This window comes from Anabrus simplex, chromosome 1 (assembly GCF_040414725.1).
Source record: "Anabrus simplex isolate iqAnaSimp1 chromosome 1, ASM4041472v1, whole genome shotgun sequence".
NCBI lineage: Eukaryota > Metazoa > Arthropoda > Insecta > Orthoptera > Tettigoniidae > Anabrus > Anabrus simplex.
The window spans coordinates 1,379,059,700-1,379,078,411 of NC_090265.1; the positions used below are offsets into that span (position 1 = coordinate 1,379,059,700).

Below are 18,712 nucleotides of genomic sequence, written 5' to 3' on the forward strand. Positions count from 1 at the left end.
CCTACTGAGTAATCCCTTGCTAATTGGCCCTTTCTGCATGTCTTGACATTTGTCAATACACGGTTTCATTCCCAATACTGAGGCCTCTACAGGAAAATATTCTCGCGCATCACAGTCCTAAGTGTCTTCCTTTCATTCAAGCAGTACAAATATGGAGAATTATGTATGTCCCTATTGAGCCCTACTAATAGATTCTTGTCGCTACGTTAATTTTACATTTCGGCGTACGTTTTTAAGTTGTTCGTACCGTACGTAAAACAACGGCTAATCCTCGCTCTAGTTTCAGGAAATATTTTGGGGGGGGGCCCGGCCCCCCTGGGCCCCCCCCCTGGCTACGCCAGTGGGGTTACTAACCACCATAGTAAATTTACGCTTTCGAGGGAGAGTTTCTTCCGATTGAGATGTTCTATTGGGTAAAGGAGGAAAATGTTGGGGCATCAGAAGGGGGTTGGATAGGGACTGTAATGGGGCAAATTAGTTTTTCACTTCTGAATATGATTTGTTTTCAACACTCATAATGCGTTTAATTTCTTTTTGTTGTTTGTGGATTTCACAATGTTCTGCTCCCGCAGGATGATTTCCGCCACAGTTAGCGCATTTAACGACTTGGTGAGTGCAATCTTCAGTAGAATGAGTAAGGGAGCATTTTCCACATCTCGGCTCCCTGGAACGACAATTAGTAGCGGTATGTCCATACCGCTGACATCGTTTGCATAATAAAGGAGAGAATATAAAGGCCTGAACCTTTAAAATGACTTTAAAAATGGACACACTTTTCGGAAGTTGTTGACTTTCGAATACAACCTTCACAGTACCTGTAGGGATATATTCAGTTTGTCCGTCTTTGGATGAACGTCTATTTAGACGTTGTACTTTCACTACAGGATATGGTGAGTCTAAATAGGTGAGAATGTCGGATTCGGAAATAGTAGTTTCTACTCCCCGTATTACCCCTACTCGCTGAATATTCGAAGACGGAATAAAAGCTGTCAATTCCTTTTCTGTGAGAATGGGATGAGAAAGAAAGGCGTTGGCAGCCTTGCTAGACATGAAAGTAACTTGAATTCTATTTCTACCCTTCCTATGGATGGCCTTGACGTCACCAATTTGCCTCTCATAGAAAATCCGACCCAGAGTCATAGGGTGAATATGTCCTATTTTATTTTGAGATGCAGTCGATTCGACAAATACTATGTAAGGGCCAAGATGAGTGTTAGAATAGGTAGGTACAGGAACGGGCGGACGCCGATCCATGTCACGTATTGTATCTTGAGAACTGTCTCGTTGGGTATCAGTATTACTAGCGTCCATGTGTAAATCCTCACGCACGGCATCTTTACCAATATCAGGAGGTCGTCCTAAAGGGCCACCGCCACTATCTACAGACATAGTATTCCAAAAGGGGATTACACTATACTAGCACCGGAACAAACACAAAAGAAAAAGTACTAGGATACAAACACAAACATAAAACACTCTACTTATCTACAGACGGGAAAAAGCCGCTGCACCAGTGACCGGAGCGAGACGTGTGCACTGCACAACAGCCGAACACCGAATCGACTGTGGAACTATGACTTTCCTATAGCGAGATGTCTCCGCCCAGTAGACAGACTTACCAGCGTCTCCTCTTGCTCTCATTGGCTCGTATTTGGATCTCAGTTATTAAAGGTGCTCTTATTGGTTACCATCTCAGACATGCTTTTAATGCAATTATTTGAATGTACTGAATTAGGAGACACGTCTAAAAATAAAATAATAATATTCAAATCGAAGTATAGCAAACTTACACCTAATCAATGAATGACAGCATCAAAACCCTTCAAGTACATGCATTTTCTTGCCCGTCAATATGAGTTACGGTATTATAACCCCAACGACTATTGGCTTAGATTCTTAATAATGAACTCCAGAGTGTGCATACGGAAACAACAAAATTGCTTAACTTGATGCTGTATATTCCGCTAACGTCAGTTTCTAGTGAACGCGCTGTGAGTGTCTTCAAACGAATTAAAACATATTTAAGGAATACGATGACCAACCAGGGACTGTCTAACTTGGGAACTCTAGCTGTAGAGAACGAACTGCTGTGGTATCTTAGCAAGACGCCTGACTTCAAAACAAGAGTAATAGATATATTTGCTGAAATGAAGGACAGGTGGATTGAACTCACTGACAAGAATATTGTTTAAGGCGACTGGTACGAAAATCTATTTATTTCTTATTTCTCCTATTCAATCTACATAACAATGGAATATATTGCTATTTTTAATTCTAAAAGTATGTTGTTATTTGACAACTCCCGCTGCCTGTTTAGTCTATATTTAAAAATAAAACGAGTGCACGTCGGGCTATAGGTTGCTATAGGGTTTGTCTTAGTTTCAGGGTCATTAATATTATATTGAATATAGTGCTATCTCCTATGCGTTGAAAACAAAATTCCATATATAATATGATTAAAATAGTTCAAGTAAATAAAAACTCTGTCTACCCCCTTACTTAGTTCACGCTTCGCCACTGCATAAAATATTGGTGTTCCACAAGGGTCATGCAAATTTATTAGCACACTAGAACTAATAATATATAACAAGCAATATGTAATGTAAACGCTAACCTTGAGCAAATTAATAGCTATGCAATTAAAAACAACCTTAAATTAAACCCCCATAAAACGCAAGCCATTATCATCAGTACATCAAAGAATCTTCACATTTTAAAACAAAATTGCATTCCTCTCGTAACTTTAAATAATACTGTTATACCTTATTGTGAATCAGTTTCTAACCTTGGTGTTATTATAATGGAAACTCTAAACTGGTCAGCGCAAGTTAAGAATATCTGCAAAAAGGTTTACTGTGGCTTGCACCCCTTAAAACGGTTCAGAAATGTATTGTCTCGAGCACTAAAAATTCAACTTGTTCGGCCATTATTATTTCCCATTTTTCACTACTGTGATATAATTCTTACGGATATAACAAATGAATTAAGCTTGAAACTACAACGCACTCAAAATGCTTGTCTTAGAATATGCTATGGATTTACGGTATGACGCTCGAGTTTCTCCCTACTATAAACAATTATCTTGGTTACGACTAGACGAGAGGCGTAAACTACATGCAAATACTCTTGTGTACCAAGTACTTTCGGAAGACATCCCTATTATCTCTCCAGCAATTTTCGTCACCTTGGTTCTTTACATCTCCATGATACTCGCTCAGTGTCCCTCCTAGAAATACCTGTCCACCGAACAACCACAAACCATCGATCATTTACTATCACTGCTTCGGGATGGTGGAATGCTCTTCCCAAAGACACCAAGGATGCTGCATCAAAAAAATATATTTAAAACCTCCTACCAGCAATTCCTCATTAAGTGCTTCCAGCAAGGTACAGTGCCTGTATGAGTGGAACGAGTGATTGTGTGTGGAAATGATATGAGATTACTGCACAATAAATTAAATATTGGTTTAATATGACAATTTAAATTAAATTAAAAACATCCATATTGTGTTTACGAAGTAGAAGTATCCTAAAAATAGCTAGTAGTAAGTACAGTATTTAACTTAGATCTAGTCTTGCAAGGATACAATTAGTTAGATTTCATTTAAAATTTTTATTAAGCTTACTAGTATTTTTACATTCATACGGTATTTCTTTCATTGTGTATTGAATTTTTTTTCAAACCTGTATTATGTAGGCAGTTACTTTTTCTTTTTTCTTTGCGTGTATATGTTCATATTTTTGTCTTCAAAATTAGTGTTATTTGTAGTTCTTGGTATTTTAAGTTAATCAATGTCATTGTATGGAATAATAGCAATATGTGTGTGGTTAAGTGTAAGAAAGGGCCAAGAGCCCTAACTTTGCCACAGAAAATAAAGGCTTTATCTATCTATCTATCTATCTATCTATCTATCTATCTATCTATCTATCTATCTATCTATCTATCTATCTATCTATCTATCCATCTATCCATCTATCACCCTTCATTTAAGCACAGGGGCTACTATAGCAACTCTCCATTCATTTGGAACAGTTCCTTCATGCAAGCAATAGTCAGATAAGTACGGTACTTCAGGTGTGGTGCTATGTCCCAACCCATTGTCTTTATTATATCCCCAGAAATCTTATCGATTCCAGCTGCTTTCCTAGTTTTCACCTTTTGTATCTTATTGCACATATCATTGTTATCATAGGTAAATTTCAATACTTCATTAGTATTAATCACATCCTCTGTCTGGACACTATCTTTGTAACCAACAATCTTTACATACTGCTGACTGAATACTTCTGCCTTCTGAAGTTCCTCGCATACACACTCCTCTTGTTCATTAATAATTTTTGGAATGTCTTTGTTGAAAATTGTTTCTGCCTTAAACTACCTATACAGATCCTTCCTTTTAGACTAAATTTTTTATGACTGCCAATTATGCTTGCCATCATGTTATCCTTAGCTTACTTCTTTGCAAGATACGATTTCCTAATAAGTTCCAGCAATTACTCCTTACTTCTACAGGCATTTCTAACTCTGTTTCTTTCCAACCTACACCTCCTTCTTAGTCTCTTTATTTCTCTGTTATAATAAAGTGGGTCTTTTAAAAATCATAAACATCTTCCAAGGGCCTCTACAGCAAAAATTCTAATGGCTAAACCTATAAGAGTATCCCACCAATTATTAAAAATTGCTAACAACCATCTTACCACCTTTAAAGGTAGGGTACATGCCTGTTTTCACATTCCTCAACAATTGCTTTAAACACTTCTCACCATCTGTATTTAGAAATTCAATGAAAGAGGAATTTTAAATATAATTTCCATCATATTTTTTGCTAGTCAAAGGGTTCAATCACATCTTACTATTCATTATACTACTTCCTTTTTTTGATATGTATCGCGCCTTGCGATCTGTTGTATTGACTCAATATGGCTGATCATCCAAAGAGTATGTCTGCATCATCGAACAATTCATCTCTATGTAGATAGATGGTGACTCTTGCTCTCAGATTTGTCATTCCTTATTTCTGCCTAGTCTTGTCCTTATCTGCCCTTTTGTTTATTCTTGTACTGTTTTGGAAAAAGAAATGGTGACTGATGTTTCTGGCATGGCTTTCCTATCCTACAAAAGGTACTTTAACCATTTTAAATATGGTATTGGGAAACTCTTGGTTCTTTTGAGAGACTTCTCGTTCTTATTATCCATCAGGTAATTATTATTTTTTACTTATTATTTTGCTAGTTTTGGTCCTCGCAAGACTTTCCGTGGTTGTCTTTAAGTGTTTTCTGGGGTTACATATTTGTTCTACTTTAATTTTGTTGCAGACTTGTTTCTCATTGATCATATATTCTTGTATGTCTGCCAATTTTTATGTTCTGTTCAGAAACCAAGGGCAGTGTAGATCCCATTATGTTTCTGCTCAGTTTGATTGGTTCGTGTGTATATATACATGTGTGGATACCTATTTTCGGTATGCATAGACGTTCTATATTTTGCTTGATTCCGACACCCTTTGGTGTTTTCTTGCTCATCCACTCTGTACTATTCATGTCCACTCTTGGTGTGTGGTATGGATGTGTACTGATAACGAGGGTTTTGACTGCGTGAAATGTTGTTACTGGTGTGGTGCATATTTTCCCTATTGGCCTGGTTCTGTGTTTGTTTTACCAGACCGGTTTCATGATAAAATTGATTGCTTTTATTATACATGTTGTGAACTATTATGACGTGCTTTACTGGCTTATCCCTCTGCCCTATGTTTCTGTGTGTAGGTCTCTATGTGTATTCGTATGAATTTGATATCTGGATCTACATTGCTGCTTCTTATTTTTTCCCTTTTTTTTCTTTTTGGGTGTCTGATTTCCAGTATATTTTGTTACTTTATTCTTGTTTCTGACTTCCCCAGCCATTCTCTTGTTTTATTTTTGGCTTTGCCAACTTTTAACTTCATTTGTGTATTTTGAAGGTAACCATGGAAATGTTATATTTTTTATGTTTTCTCCATGTATGTATTCTATGTATACTTCCTTGCCTCACCCACCTGCCCTCACCTTACTTCTCTCACTTCTTATTTGATTATGTTTTCTTTGTGCATGAAGGATAATAGATTTTTTCTGTGGGAATTGTTGTCGCCACAAAAAAAACAGTGAAAATGGGAGGTAATGTGGTAACAAGGAGGAAGACACTTTGATTCAAGGTCACTTCACTGACCTACTTTTTCTGCATGAGAGAGGTGACTTCCTAATTCTGTAGGGAAATAGAGAGAGAGCCTGTTGCGGCTTAACCATACATATTCTGATGTACCTGTATGTTATACATAAGTAACATACCCCACTGTATTCTTTCCTTCTCTATTAGGAGGGTTAGGCAATTTTTATTATGTGTTTCCTTTTCATTTGAATAAACTCACTTTTATTTAAGATTATCACTGACTTAATATATGTGTATCGATTTTAGTGTTCGTTCCTATACTTGGTCTATTGGTATCGGAAACCAAGTTCAGCTACTGACTGTTTCCTGTCAGTTTCAATCATGATCTACTTTTATTGTCTCTCTGCATCACTTTGCTACCTCTATTTATGTGAGGTGGGGGATTGAGTGACGTTTCATTTCATGAATCTGTTAGATTAATATAAAACTACATCATTACTATTTGTTTTATGAACTGTTTTCATGTCTGCTATGTATAATATAAATACATAGTGCAAATGTATTCTCTGATGTGTTTGTTGTTTATGGTTTTGCTTCTTTTTTTCTTTTAAGCCATATATAGCGACTGAGCAGAAACCTCAACCCAAAACCAAGGTCAGTGAACAAGATATGTGCAAAATGCTTTGCCGCAATGAAGTATCAATACCTGTAGAGATATGGTCCAAGCTCAAGTGTCGTTATGTGGACATGGATGTGCCATTCCTCAAACTGGCTAGGCTTAAGGAAGAAGAAGCTTATCTGAAGCCTCGCATCGTCATCTATCATGACGTAATATATGATTCCGAAATTGAGACGATCAAGAGATTAGCTCAACCAAGGGTATGTGAATATTATGAATATAATAAACATCAGCAACTGGTTCTCTAATTTAAGTTTCTGAAGTCGTTTGGCATCATTCATTTTATATGAAATTGATCACAGACTTATTTTTCTTGAGCTAAAATCAAACAGCTGAAAGTAAAATTACAAACAGAAGTAAACTGTGCAAGTTTTGCACCAATTCTTATTGAAATGAAAATTTGAAGAAGGAAAGTTTATATTCCTTGTGTCAACATTGCAAGCAGCAATACATAGGAAGCTAAAACATTACAGGCCAGTCAAATTGACATGCATTGTATGTAAGCTTTGGGAAAGCATTCTTTCTGATTACATTAGGCATGTTTGCAAAATTGATAACTGGTTTGATAGAAGGCAGTTTGGGTTTGAAGCTCGAGTTGTAGGGTTCCAGCAAGATATAGCAGGTATTCTGGATTCAGGAGGTCAAATGGATTGTATCGTGATTGATCTATCTAAGGCATTTGATAGGGTAGATCGTAGGAGACTACTGGCAAAAATGAGTGCAATTGGACTAGAAAAAATAGTTACTAAATGGGTGGCTATATTTCTAGAAAGTAGAATTAAGAAAATTAGAGTAGGCGAAGCTTTATCTGACCCTGTAATAATTAAGAGGGGAATTCCTCAAAGCAGTATTATTGGACCTTTATGTTTTCTTATACCTATTGACTTGATGTCACTTATGGCTTTTGCCGCAGTGCTAACTCTGTCGTTTATGTGACGTATGAATACGGTTCCCTGTGTCTGAAGGGTAACTCCTAGGTACGAAACCTGGTGACTGACTTTGGCGGTGTCTCACCAGTGTAGAAAGTGCCGAGTCTTCTCCTTCTTCTGAAGGTCATAGAGACTGTCTTCCCTTCATTCAATGACAGGTCATTTTCTTGTGCCCAGTCCACCAACTGGTTGAAGATTTTCTGCAAGTCGCCCTCTGAGGTTGAGGTCAATACCATGTCATCCTCAAAGGAAAGGTCTTCATTGGGGTAATACATAAATATGATTGTAAATAAAGGGTACAGTTCTCTGCTCACATGGTTATGAGGTTATTTAGAGGTTATAGTAAGGATGTAAAGGAGAGGGCATATAAGTCTCTGGTAAGACCCCAACTAGAGTATGGTTCCAGTGTATAAGACCCTCACTAGGATTACTTGATTCAAGAACAGGAAAAAATTCAAAGAAAAGCAGCTCAATTTGTTCTGGGTGATTTCCGACAAAAGAGTAGCGTTACAAAAATATTGCAAAGTTTGGGCTGGGAAGACTTGGGAGAGAGGGAGATGAACTTCTTGACTAAGTGGTACGTTCATTAAAAGTGACTATTTTTGACCATATTGAAATTCAATATATAAATATTTTTTATTATAATTGATTTATTGAAAAACCACATATTCAATACTTTGAAGTCTTTAAGGCTATGATACAATCATTATATTAAGGTTTAAGCATATAATGGTACATGTTTCACCTGTCATTGCAGGCATCATCAGCCATAAATTCATACTCTGAAGTCAGAGCTCTGAAGTGGATGTTATATTAAAACTATTCTTTAAAAGGAATTGTTTACAATAATTTACATTGATGTACAAGAACATATTAACACTCATAATGTTGATACTGGGTTGGCAATTGAAGTCAAATGGAAATCATAATACTTACACAGATTTTTTCAGTATATACAGAAGATCGATATGTTCAGCTTAAAATGATTTGTGGGTTAGCTGATAACTTCCTTAGATTAAAATCTTTTCTTTAATGAAATGAGAGTCTTTATTAAAAATGTTCAAAGTGAAGTACTTGATCAAGTCTCATTTAAATAGCAAATTATTCCTTCTTCTCTTAAATATGCAGTGTGCTGCCTAGGTCATGAAGCTTATGAAGTTATCATCTTGTAAGTCTGAAGAGGAGTTCAACTGGAATCATAGGTGTAAGTGTAACAGCTTGTGAAGTGTTGAAGTCTGCAAAATAGATGAAAAAGTGTGTGAGTGCTATATTGGGATTGTTAACTAGTGGAAATAATCTTCTTGACTCTTAACCCTTTAGACTTTAGGAGAGATGTCCAGCAGCGTTGCTTGTCCAGATATGGTGTCCTCGCACAATATGAAGATAAAGCTGTAATTCAAGAGGACAATTGGGGCAAATATTAATTTATAGGAAGGAGAGTTAGGGATTGGAATAACTTACCAGGGAGATGTTCAATAAATTTTCAATTTCTTTGTAATCATTTAAGAATAGGCTAGGGAAACAACAGATAGGGAATCTGCCACCTGGGCGAATCTGCCACCTGGGCGACTCCCCTAAATGCAGATCTGGGTGGGTGGTTGGGTTGGTCAGTCGGTACATTTTAGAATATTTTTCAATTGAACTTTGTCCATTTTCATTTTATATAGGACCCATGACAGCCAAGAAATTAAAATCTTGCATTGTTTTCTTTGTTTTACGAGATTAAGGTTGTGCGTTAGGGAGGAGTGAAAATGTACCAATTACAAAAAAATCATTGAGGTCTATATTAACAATAGTTCCCTTTTAGCTTATTTAGGGGTTCCAGAAAAATTTTGCCACTCTCTCTTGTCTTTGTCAGGTGGCACATCTCTAGAGAAAAATTACCTTTTTGTCTAGAACTGAAGTAAGTAAGTCTCGATTTCAGACAACTTCTAATAAAGCCATATCTGGCCTTTTCACCACAAACGGTCATAGAAACTTCTGTTACCAATTTCACAAGCCGTTCCACCAACTGCGAATGACGAGGAAATGAGAGGATTTCCACCATAGCTCCTGTTTTAATAACTTCTACCAGCACTTTTCCTAACTTACAAAATTTGTTTTAATGTCAGTTCACAAACATGATCTCTTTCATCCCTTAGAATTTACAAAATACTTTGGTTGGTTATATCTGGACAAGTTATGATAATTATGAGGACAACATTAGATATTAAACCTTTTATTGTCATCATTGGACATATAAAACAAGGTAATAAGATTTTCAAATATGCCCGAATGTATCAATAAATGACCTAATGTGCGAGTTATTCCAAGTATCTTGCCTAGGGAAAATCATTTTTGAAGACACTATGTAATATCTACTCTCAATTATATTTATTACATAATATGGTAATAATTATCCATGTTAACCTGTGTATGCCATTATTATTTTGGTAAGAATGTGATTTCAAAGTAAATAAACTTGTGTCCTCATCCTGAGGTGGTGCAGCTCTTTTCAGGCACACCCCTAATGGAGGTGAGCTGCATGTACCATTTCAACCACATACCAGCCCTCCTGTCAGTTTTAAGTTCCTGGCAGTGCCAGGAATCGAACCCGGACCCCCAAGGACAGCAGCTAAAACACTAACCGTTACGCTACGAAGGCGGTCATTTCAAAGTAGAAGTCACAAATTAAAATACCCAAGTGCATAACTAATCAGTATTATAAGGATTCCTTTTGATGACCTTAATCTAATTTCATGTATGTGTAACCACATTACCATTAACATAGGATATGGGTTCTTCAACAATACATTGTCACTGCATAATGAACATACTGTGAATGATCCTACTGTGTATCAATATTCTTTTCCTAACTCTCCATCCGGCCTCCTTCCCGTAAGAATTCAAACACATTCCTTGCTACTAATCGTTCCATACTCTTACAAATGAGTGATGTTATTGCCACCGGCCTATAATTATCAATGTTATCTCTTCCTCCACTTTTGAAAATTGGTACTACGTTTGCACACTTCCATTCACTGGGTACACAGCCATTGTTAATTGATAAGTCGAACAGGGCACACAAGGAGGGGGCTAATGCTTCAGCACACTGCACTAAACTAATTGCAGGTATGTCGTCTGGCCAGGAAGCAGCATGTGGACGAGTCTTTCGAAGGCTGTTAATTACCTCGTACTCCATGAAGTAAAGGTTGGAGAGGAAGAGGGGTGATGGCTGAGTTGTGTTTGGGTACATATTTGTACTTTTCGCTGGCTCATTAAAATTCCCTTTAAATTTCTCCCTGAACGCTGTGGCAATGGTCTTGGGGAGGTAATAGTAGTTCCGTTAGAGTAGTATGCACTTGGTGCTGAGTTGCTATGTTTTCTATTCAGGAATTTGCACATGTCTTTGCTGTTGCCACTTATCTTGTTTATGTATTTTTTGTATTCTTTGCAGATGAGTTGTTGGTTGTGTTCCTCACACATTTATATTTGTCCCACATAAGATTGCTTGTACCCTGTTTCCATTTCCTCTAGAGAGCATTCCTTTTGCATATCATTTTGATTATTTCTTTTGTGATCCATGGAGAGTTTTTCTTCATACCAAATTTTACTTTAGGCACCAATTCGTCAACACAGTGAAATAAACTTTCTACCATCTAGACCACACCGAATTGATGTCCACAGTGTAAAAGATAATTGAGTGGGTAGATGTTTTCTGAGAAGGTATTATAGTAGTTTACAGTCAGCTTTTTTGTAGTTATAGACTTCTCTATTAAACTTTTTTACTGGTAGTTTCTTGTATTTTAGGGTGGCTATAACTGCCAGGTGGTCGGAGAAGCCAGGGATGACTTGTGTCTTCAATACTGAGGATGTTAGGTTAGTAAGGAATAAATCTAGTGTGGAGCTAGAGGTTTTTGTTATACGAGTTGGTTCAGTAATTAATTGGTCAAGGAGGGTTGTAGAATGTTGTAACGAAAGTTTCTGCTAATGGATTGATGGGAATAGGTGGCAGGTGAGGATGATTGTGCTACCAGTCAAGTTCCAAATTAAGATCCCCAGTCATGTACATACCTTTATATCAGTGTTGGATATTTTGCACACTGCTTACAGACAATAGTAATTCCTCACTGATGTCACTGGGGGACTTCGGAGATTGGTACACGGAACCCAAAAGAAACTTGCTTCTAGCACACATGAATTCCTCCCATACAACTTCTGCCTTTGTTTCCAGCTGCTGGAGGCGCACAGGGTTGAATTCGGGTTTCATCGCAATAAGTGTCCCTCCACCTGAGGTCAATGATCGACCTTTCCTAAATATTGTATATGACTGGGGTATCACTTCTGTGTCATATATTGATGAATTTAGCCAGGATTCACTAACGCATACAATTGATGGGTCTAAGGAGGCATGAGAGGCCTGGATTACTGAACTCACTATTTACACTGTTTGATGTCATGTTAAAAACAAATTCTGAGAATTGAGGGTAAACTGCATTTCCAACATGACCATGTCTATACTCCTGAATTAATTTTCCTCAGTAGTGATGTACTGATTTTTGTACAAGTTCTGTGAACTGGTGAGTGACAAGATGTACACGTCATAAAGAACTGATTCACACAACCTTTAGAATTACACACATTGCACAGGCAGTTGAATGAGACTCCTCAGTTTGGTCGTGGGTTCAATTCCACATCTCCACTAGAGCAACGGAAAGTATCACAAGGTGGAGTAATGATGCGGGTTGTTTGGCAACGTTGCTCCCCATTGCTGCAGTAGCTCGTAGACCTTCACTTCCACACACGTCCAAGAATTAATTTCACATTTAGATGCCACTAACAAGCGTTCTTGTATTTCTGAATCCGTGCACAATTCTGAGTTTGTCAAGGTGTGCTTCGGTACTATTTTCACGGAAGTTATTACACTTTTAGGAACACGACACAAACTCGGAGAACTTGTATCACTACAGAGCTGCTTGCCGCCATCTTAGTAGCAAGGAACGTGTTTGAATTCTTACGGGAAGGAGACCGGATGGGCTATACTTAGCATGGATTCCTCCCGGGGAGTTCTTGTGCCACCTTTTTAACGAAAGTCGTTGATGACTGGCAGTATTACTTGGATCAGCCAGATGTGATTCAGGTGGACTACCTGTCACTTGATTGGAGCAAAGCCTTCGGCCAAGTGCCACAGGAACGACTTCTGTTGAAGCTGCAACAGCTCGTAATATGAGGCAGATTATTGATGTGGGTGAGGTCCTTCCTGGAACGTCGAACACAGTGTGTGGTATACGGGGGTGCCCGATCAAAACCTATCAAAGTGACATCAGGTGTAGTTCACGGTTCTGTGATCGGTCCCCTGCATATGTCGTGTTTGTGCTCAACCTTCCTGGATGTGTAACCGCACACATGGCACAATATGCAGATGACACTGTCCTGAATAAAAGTATAAAGAACAAAGAAGACAGTCAAAAACTACCATCAGACCTACAAAATTTATCTGAATGGTTCTCTGGGAATGGGCTATGCATAAATGTAAATATATTTGGATAAGTAGATTAAAAAAAACTGCATAGGGAACACATATGAACTAAATAAGAATGTAATACCACAGTGTGCAAATATCAAACTTTTAGGATTAATTATTTCTAAGGATTTGAAATAGAACCTGCATACGGAGGAGGCAAGGCGAAAAGCAATAAAAGTCATGGGATTTTTAGCAGGAACCTAAAAGGCACAAATCAGGGGCCCTATGAACAGCCTTCTCAGTATGGTAAGACCGATACTAGCCTATGGTTTTCCTGCCTGGATTCCCAGCACAGTCACAAATCTAAACAAACTTCAGAAAATACAGAATCTGGTGGAAAGGCTAATAACTTACCGCTCCCATCTTCATTCGGCCAACCTCCCCACAATAGAAACCATTGTTGAAGAACTGACTTGATCTTCCTCCAAAAATCCCTCACCGGATCCGTTTCACCGCCTTCCCCTATCCTTTCACTCTGCCTGTAGAGGTGTTAATCTTCTCCCTCAATTTGCCCACACCACCTCCTACCAATCTGCCTACTACGGTCACTCTGCACACCTCTGGAATGAGCTACCACCATAAATAAAAGCCTTGCCTCTAACGCAGTTTACAAATCATGTAAAATGATGTAAATCTCTGTGTGTGCATGGACAGGAGAGAAAATGTCATCGAGTGAATGAATTACTGTACCAATGTAAATATGTGAATAATGTAATTATTGTATATATTAGCTTACTAGGTCTGTGAAGCAATTAATGTATATGGGGCTTGACCTTTTTCACTAGACCATCCATATAATCTATGATTTGTGGTAAATAAATAATAACAATAATGAAAATAATAATAATCATTCACATCTCATATTTTGTTGTAGCAATAGGCCTACATATTCCTTCAATACATTCTTCATTCTCATCAAATAACATCATTATATCTTCATAATAATTAATTTTATCTTATATCTCTTCATATTTGCCACCCAAATATGTTATCTGATGCACAAATAACCTTATTTTCAAATATTCGTAGTATCGGATCAGTATCTCTTCAAATAAAATAAACATGTCTTCAGTCTGTCATAATATCCATATCTAACATATATCCTAATTTATTATGGTAACATATAATCTCTACAGATCATAATATCACTTGGCATTGCATAAAAAGATCCTAAAATTTCTAATTTTTAATTTCCTAACATTTCTTTGCTCTCATTGAAACATTGTTATCACTTTATTACATTCCTTAACTGGGGTTTGTCTTATTTCTGATGAAGACTACTTATTCCCTTATATCACTGGCATAAGTAATCACTCGCGAGAATCTAACATAATTTAAGTCATGTGCCCACAGATGTGTGACAATATATGACGTGGCGGGTCACCTTAATTTTAATATGAATAATCTCTCATTGTTTCTCATAAACAATATCTCATGGGCGCCACCCTTCAAGCTTATGGCTTGAAGACAATAGTTGATAAATAATAATAATAATAATAATAATAATAATAATAATAATAATAATAATAATAATAATAATAATAATAATAATAATAATAATACTAATAATACATAATGAGACTCTAAACACTCCCAGAGGTGGGGTGATGGAACACTAACCATTAAGTACACTCTAACTTGGAAGTTAAGGATTATTAATAAGAATTTCAGAAAATACTAATTAAAACAACTATTTATTAGGCTGAAAAACATGACGGCGTTTTTACGAAATCTGAACTTACGGAAGCAAAAGAAAAAATTGAATGAAATAAAATTTAAGAAAATGTTACGCGGAGACTTGCAGTAATTTGTGCCATTAGCTCACTATTTGTAGACTCTGTTATCTGGATGCGATCTATGTAGCAGCTGATGTTTGATGGACCTCTCGTACAGGCTTCGTCATCTCTCATTGTTGGTACCAGTCCTGTTTCTGATTAGTGCATTGTCTGCTAGTTGTACAATGACTTTCCTGACTTTAACACTACCTACAGTACTCCTTACATAAAGTTGTAATGAGTCCTAATTTCAATAGCAAAACCACCTTGGGTTATGTTCATGCAGAGAATACACTTGTATTCTTCCATATTACAGAACTATAGCGTAACTAAATACATAACAAAATTTCTCCTGTCCTATACCAGTCAAAACCAGTCTCTCGTTGACTTTAACTCTAGTCATTGGGTTTAATCAGGTCTCAATGAGAGTAATTTGGAGTAGTGCCCTATTTAGATGCGAAGTGAACTAAGTTAAGATATTCAGAAAGTAAGACCTTTTCCGATGTTAAGACGTACAGCCCTCCTCTGATGTAATGTTAGAATAGATTAGAATTGTCCGATAGAATAGCTTGATAGAATTAAGCCCTCTCCAGCTCTTGTCGTTGATATATATAGGGTCCAAAGTCTCCCTCCATCAACCATATCACATGGTCCAGTAAGATTTGATGTATTATCCCTTCTCCTCTCCATTACTGTATATCCATCATCTTGTTCTATAATGTCCATTCACATAGGTTGAACTTTCCCGGGCAATCAAGGCGAAAAGGAGGTGTTAACAAGGCTTTAACTGTCTCTTCAGAGCATGGAAAGGGTAAGGTGTCTTGCAAGCTTGATGATGTACATTTCCTGGTAATGGGCTAAAATTAGCATGGTGAGTCTGGTCACCTGACCTCGGCTACTGGAAATTTACTGCAAGCTATTAATATGAATGATGTTGTAATATTTTACTCAAGAAGTCGTTCGTCCAGAATATGTTATAGCCGTGATACAAAGAAATGAGATGATGATGTTAAATGGATGACTAAATACCCTACATATATATATAAACATAATAATTAAAATGATCTACCACTAATTAAATATATACATCTTTCCAATTGATTACACAATTCAATAATTTTGGTACATGCTGTGATGTTCCAAACATCACAGTCCTTCTGAAGACTCTAAACACATATCATGTATGCTTTAACTACAAATTTGCTATTTGTCTATCCCTTTCGATCTTTCCATCCACATACAAAACCTCTTTTCAGCATAGCAGGAGTGGTCATTTGGATGAGGTACGGGTCCTCCTCCCCAACTGTATCCCCATCTCCTCCCTCTCTCGATCCAAAAGTCTCATGCTCCAGGACACTGCCCCTGAGGTGGTAGAGGTGGGATCCTTCACTCTCCGAGGGAAAAAACAACCCTGGAGGGTTTATGGATTAAGAAGAAGAAAAACTGGGTTACAGTAAAGAAACTACAAAAAACCAGTCTTCGATAATTTACAGAATGAAATTGAACAATATTTATTAGACACTTCTTAAGAAATGATATGAATATGAACATGTTTTCCTGTTATGAACACTTCCCCGTTCCCTTCAAATGTCTCTGGATTTATTGCTTAGAGTGCTGGTACATCACTGCTTGGTACATCACCGCCAGACCACAAAATTGTATACGCTACTCAGATCAGGAGGACAATCTTCTGTTTTCTCTCTTCCAATGTAAAACTTACCAGCCTAACCAACAACATCTGGTGCTAATTCTTTATATATTCTATCCGAACATATAAAACAAAACAATATCTGATATGAATGGAAATAGTGACTACATAGTGACTACAACTTAACTCTTTGGTTTCTTTATTAAATAATTATGTAATATTTCCTTTGCATTCAGGTTGGAATATTAAGGATAAAATGCAATAATGAAGTTACACAATTTATTACTTACACATTCAGGGCCCATGTAACTATTCATAATACAGTATTTTTGGATTATGCTGGATAGTTCTCTCCATTCTATAGTATATTTAAATCTTTACATACAGAGCATAATCAACATCGTCTTATCCCTACCCCCTCCTGTCTTATCATTGATGACCGAGTTCATTATTCTCCTAGATAACCTATCATTCTCCACTCGCTTCACGTTAGACCTGCATCAAAAGCCAGTTTTATACTGGGAGAATATGAATCCTAAATAATCTCCCTCTTCTGATTTTGTGTTCCCATACTGACACTCAATTCCCTTTAGTTTCTTCCTACTCAATGAAATGCACATATTTTCAGTTCCAAGATTTGACATTGCAGGCTTTCAGCACAATCTGCTGTTAGGTCCAAATCATCGGCAAAGTCCTAACTGCTCAACCTAATTGAAGCCCTGCCTGCTACTTTATACCTTTCAGTAGATCATTCATGTAAACTATGTATTCTACCCTTCCAGCCTGTAAATTGGGCGCTGGCAAAAAATTCTCACTCATAATCTTTTTAATATTTTTTCTCTTTTATCCTTCCTGCTTATTTATTTAAGGTTAGTTTATTTGATTTTGAAATATCACCGGGGATCAAGCGTATTGGACCCTGGGATTAATGCCGGCGCCCAAGCTACAGGCTGGAAGGATAGAGAAGAGTTGGCGCCCAACAGGGGGCTGAATTGATCATGGTGATGATAGAAAATTTGGAAAAATTTTGAGTTTCATGATTTTTGATAAATATTTTAGTAACATCATACATATATAATCATTATAGACCATTATGCCTTTCAGCGTTCAGTCTGCAAGCCTCTGTGAATTTACTAAATGTTGCCAAAATCCTCTATTTGCAACTAGTGCTGTGGCCTCATTTAGTTCTACACCTCTTATTTTAAAGTCGTTAGAAACTGAGTCTAACCACTGACGTCTTGGTCTCCCTCTACTTCTCTTACCATACATAACACAGTCCATTATTCTCCTAGGCAACCTGTCCTCCTCCATTCAAATCACGTAACCCCACCACCAAAGCCTGTTTATGCGTACAGATTCATCCATCAAGTTCATTCCTAAATTACCCTTTATCTCCTCATTCCTAGTACCCTCCTGCCATTGTTTCCAGCTGTTTGTACCAACAATCATTATCACTACTTTCATAACTGTTACTTCTACCTTGTGAATACGATAACCTGAGGCCACCCAGCTTTTGCTCCCGTAAAGCAAAGTTGGTCTGTGGTCCGGGAGCTGACTTTCTCCTTACAGAATACTGTTGATCACAACTGTGCATGGGCACCCATATGACAGGTTTTTTTGCTATTTGTTTTATTTCGCGCCAATACAGATAGGTCTTACAGCGACAATGGGACAGGAAAGGTCTAGGAATGGGAAGAAAGTTGCCTTGGCCTTAATCAAGGTACAGTCCCAGCATTTGCCTGGTGTGCAAATGGGAAACCACGAAAAACCGTCTTCAGGGCTGTCGACAGTGGGGTTCGAACCCACTATCTCCTAGATACGAGCTCACAGCTGCGCGCCAATAACCACACGGCCAACTCGCCCAGTGTGAGAGTTTGTAGGGGGGCTGGACCTGGGAGTATGTAGTATTTTTAATATTTTGGAAGATGTGTGGTGACTTGTATTCTGCAGTGGAATAATACCCTCAGTATCCCTTGCCTGTTGCTGGGGGGCGGCATTACCACTTCTAAGTAATAACGACTTTTAAATCATTTCCT

The 18,712-nt window shown here is 37.5% G+C and overlaps 1 protein-coding gene across 1 annotated transcript in view; it reads left to right on the top strand.

Moving 5' to 3' along the window:
- Positions 1-18,712, top strand: part of LOC136859330 (prolyl 4-hydroxylase subunit alpha-1-like) — a 642,002-nt gene that overhangs the window by 308,194 nt on the left and 315,096 nt on the right. Inside the window, exon 12 of the mRNA XM_068225777.1 lies at positions 6,755-7,021. Within this exon, the coding sequence (XP_068081878.1) occupies positions 6,755-7,021 (267 nt within the window). The remainder of the gene's footprint in view (positions 1-6,754; positions 7,022-18,712) is intronic.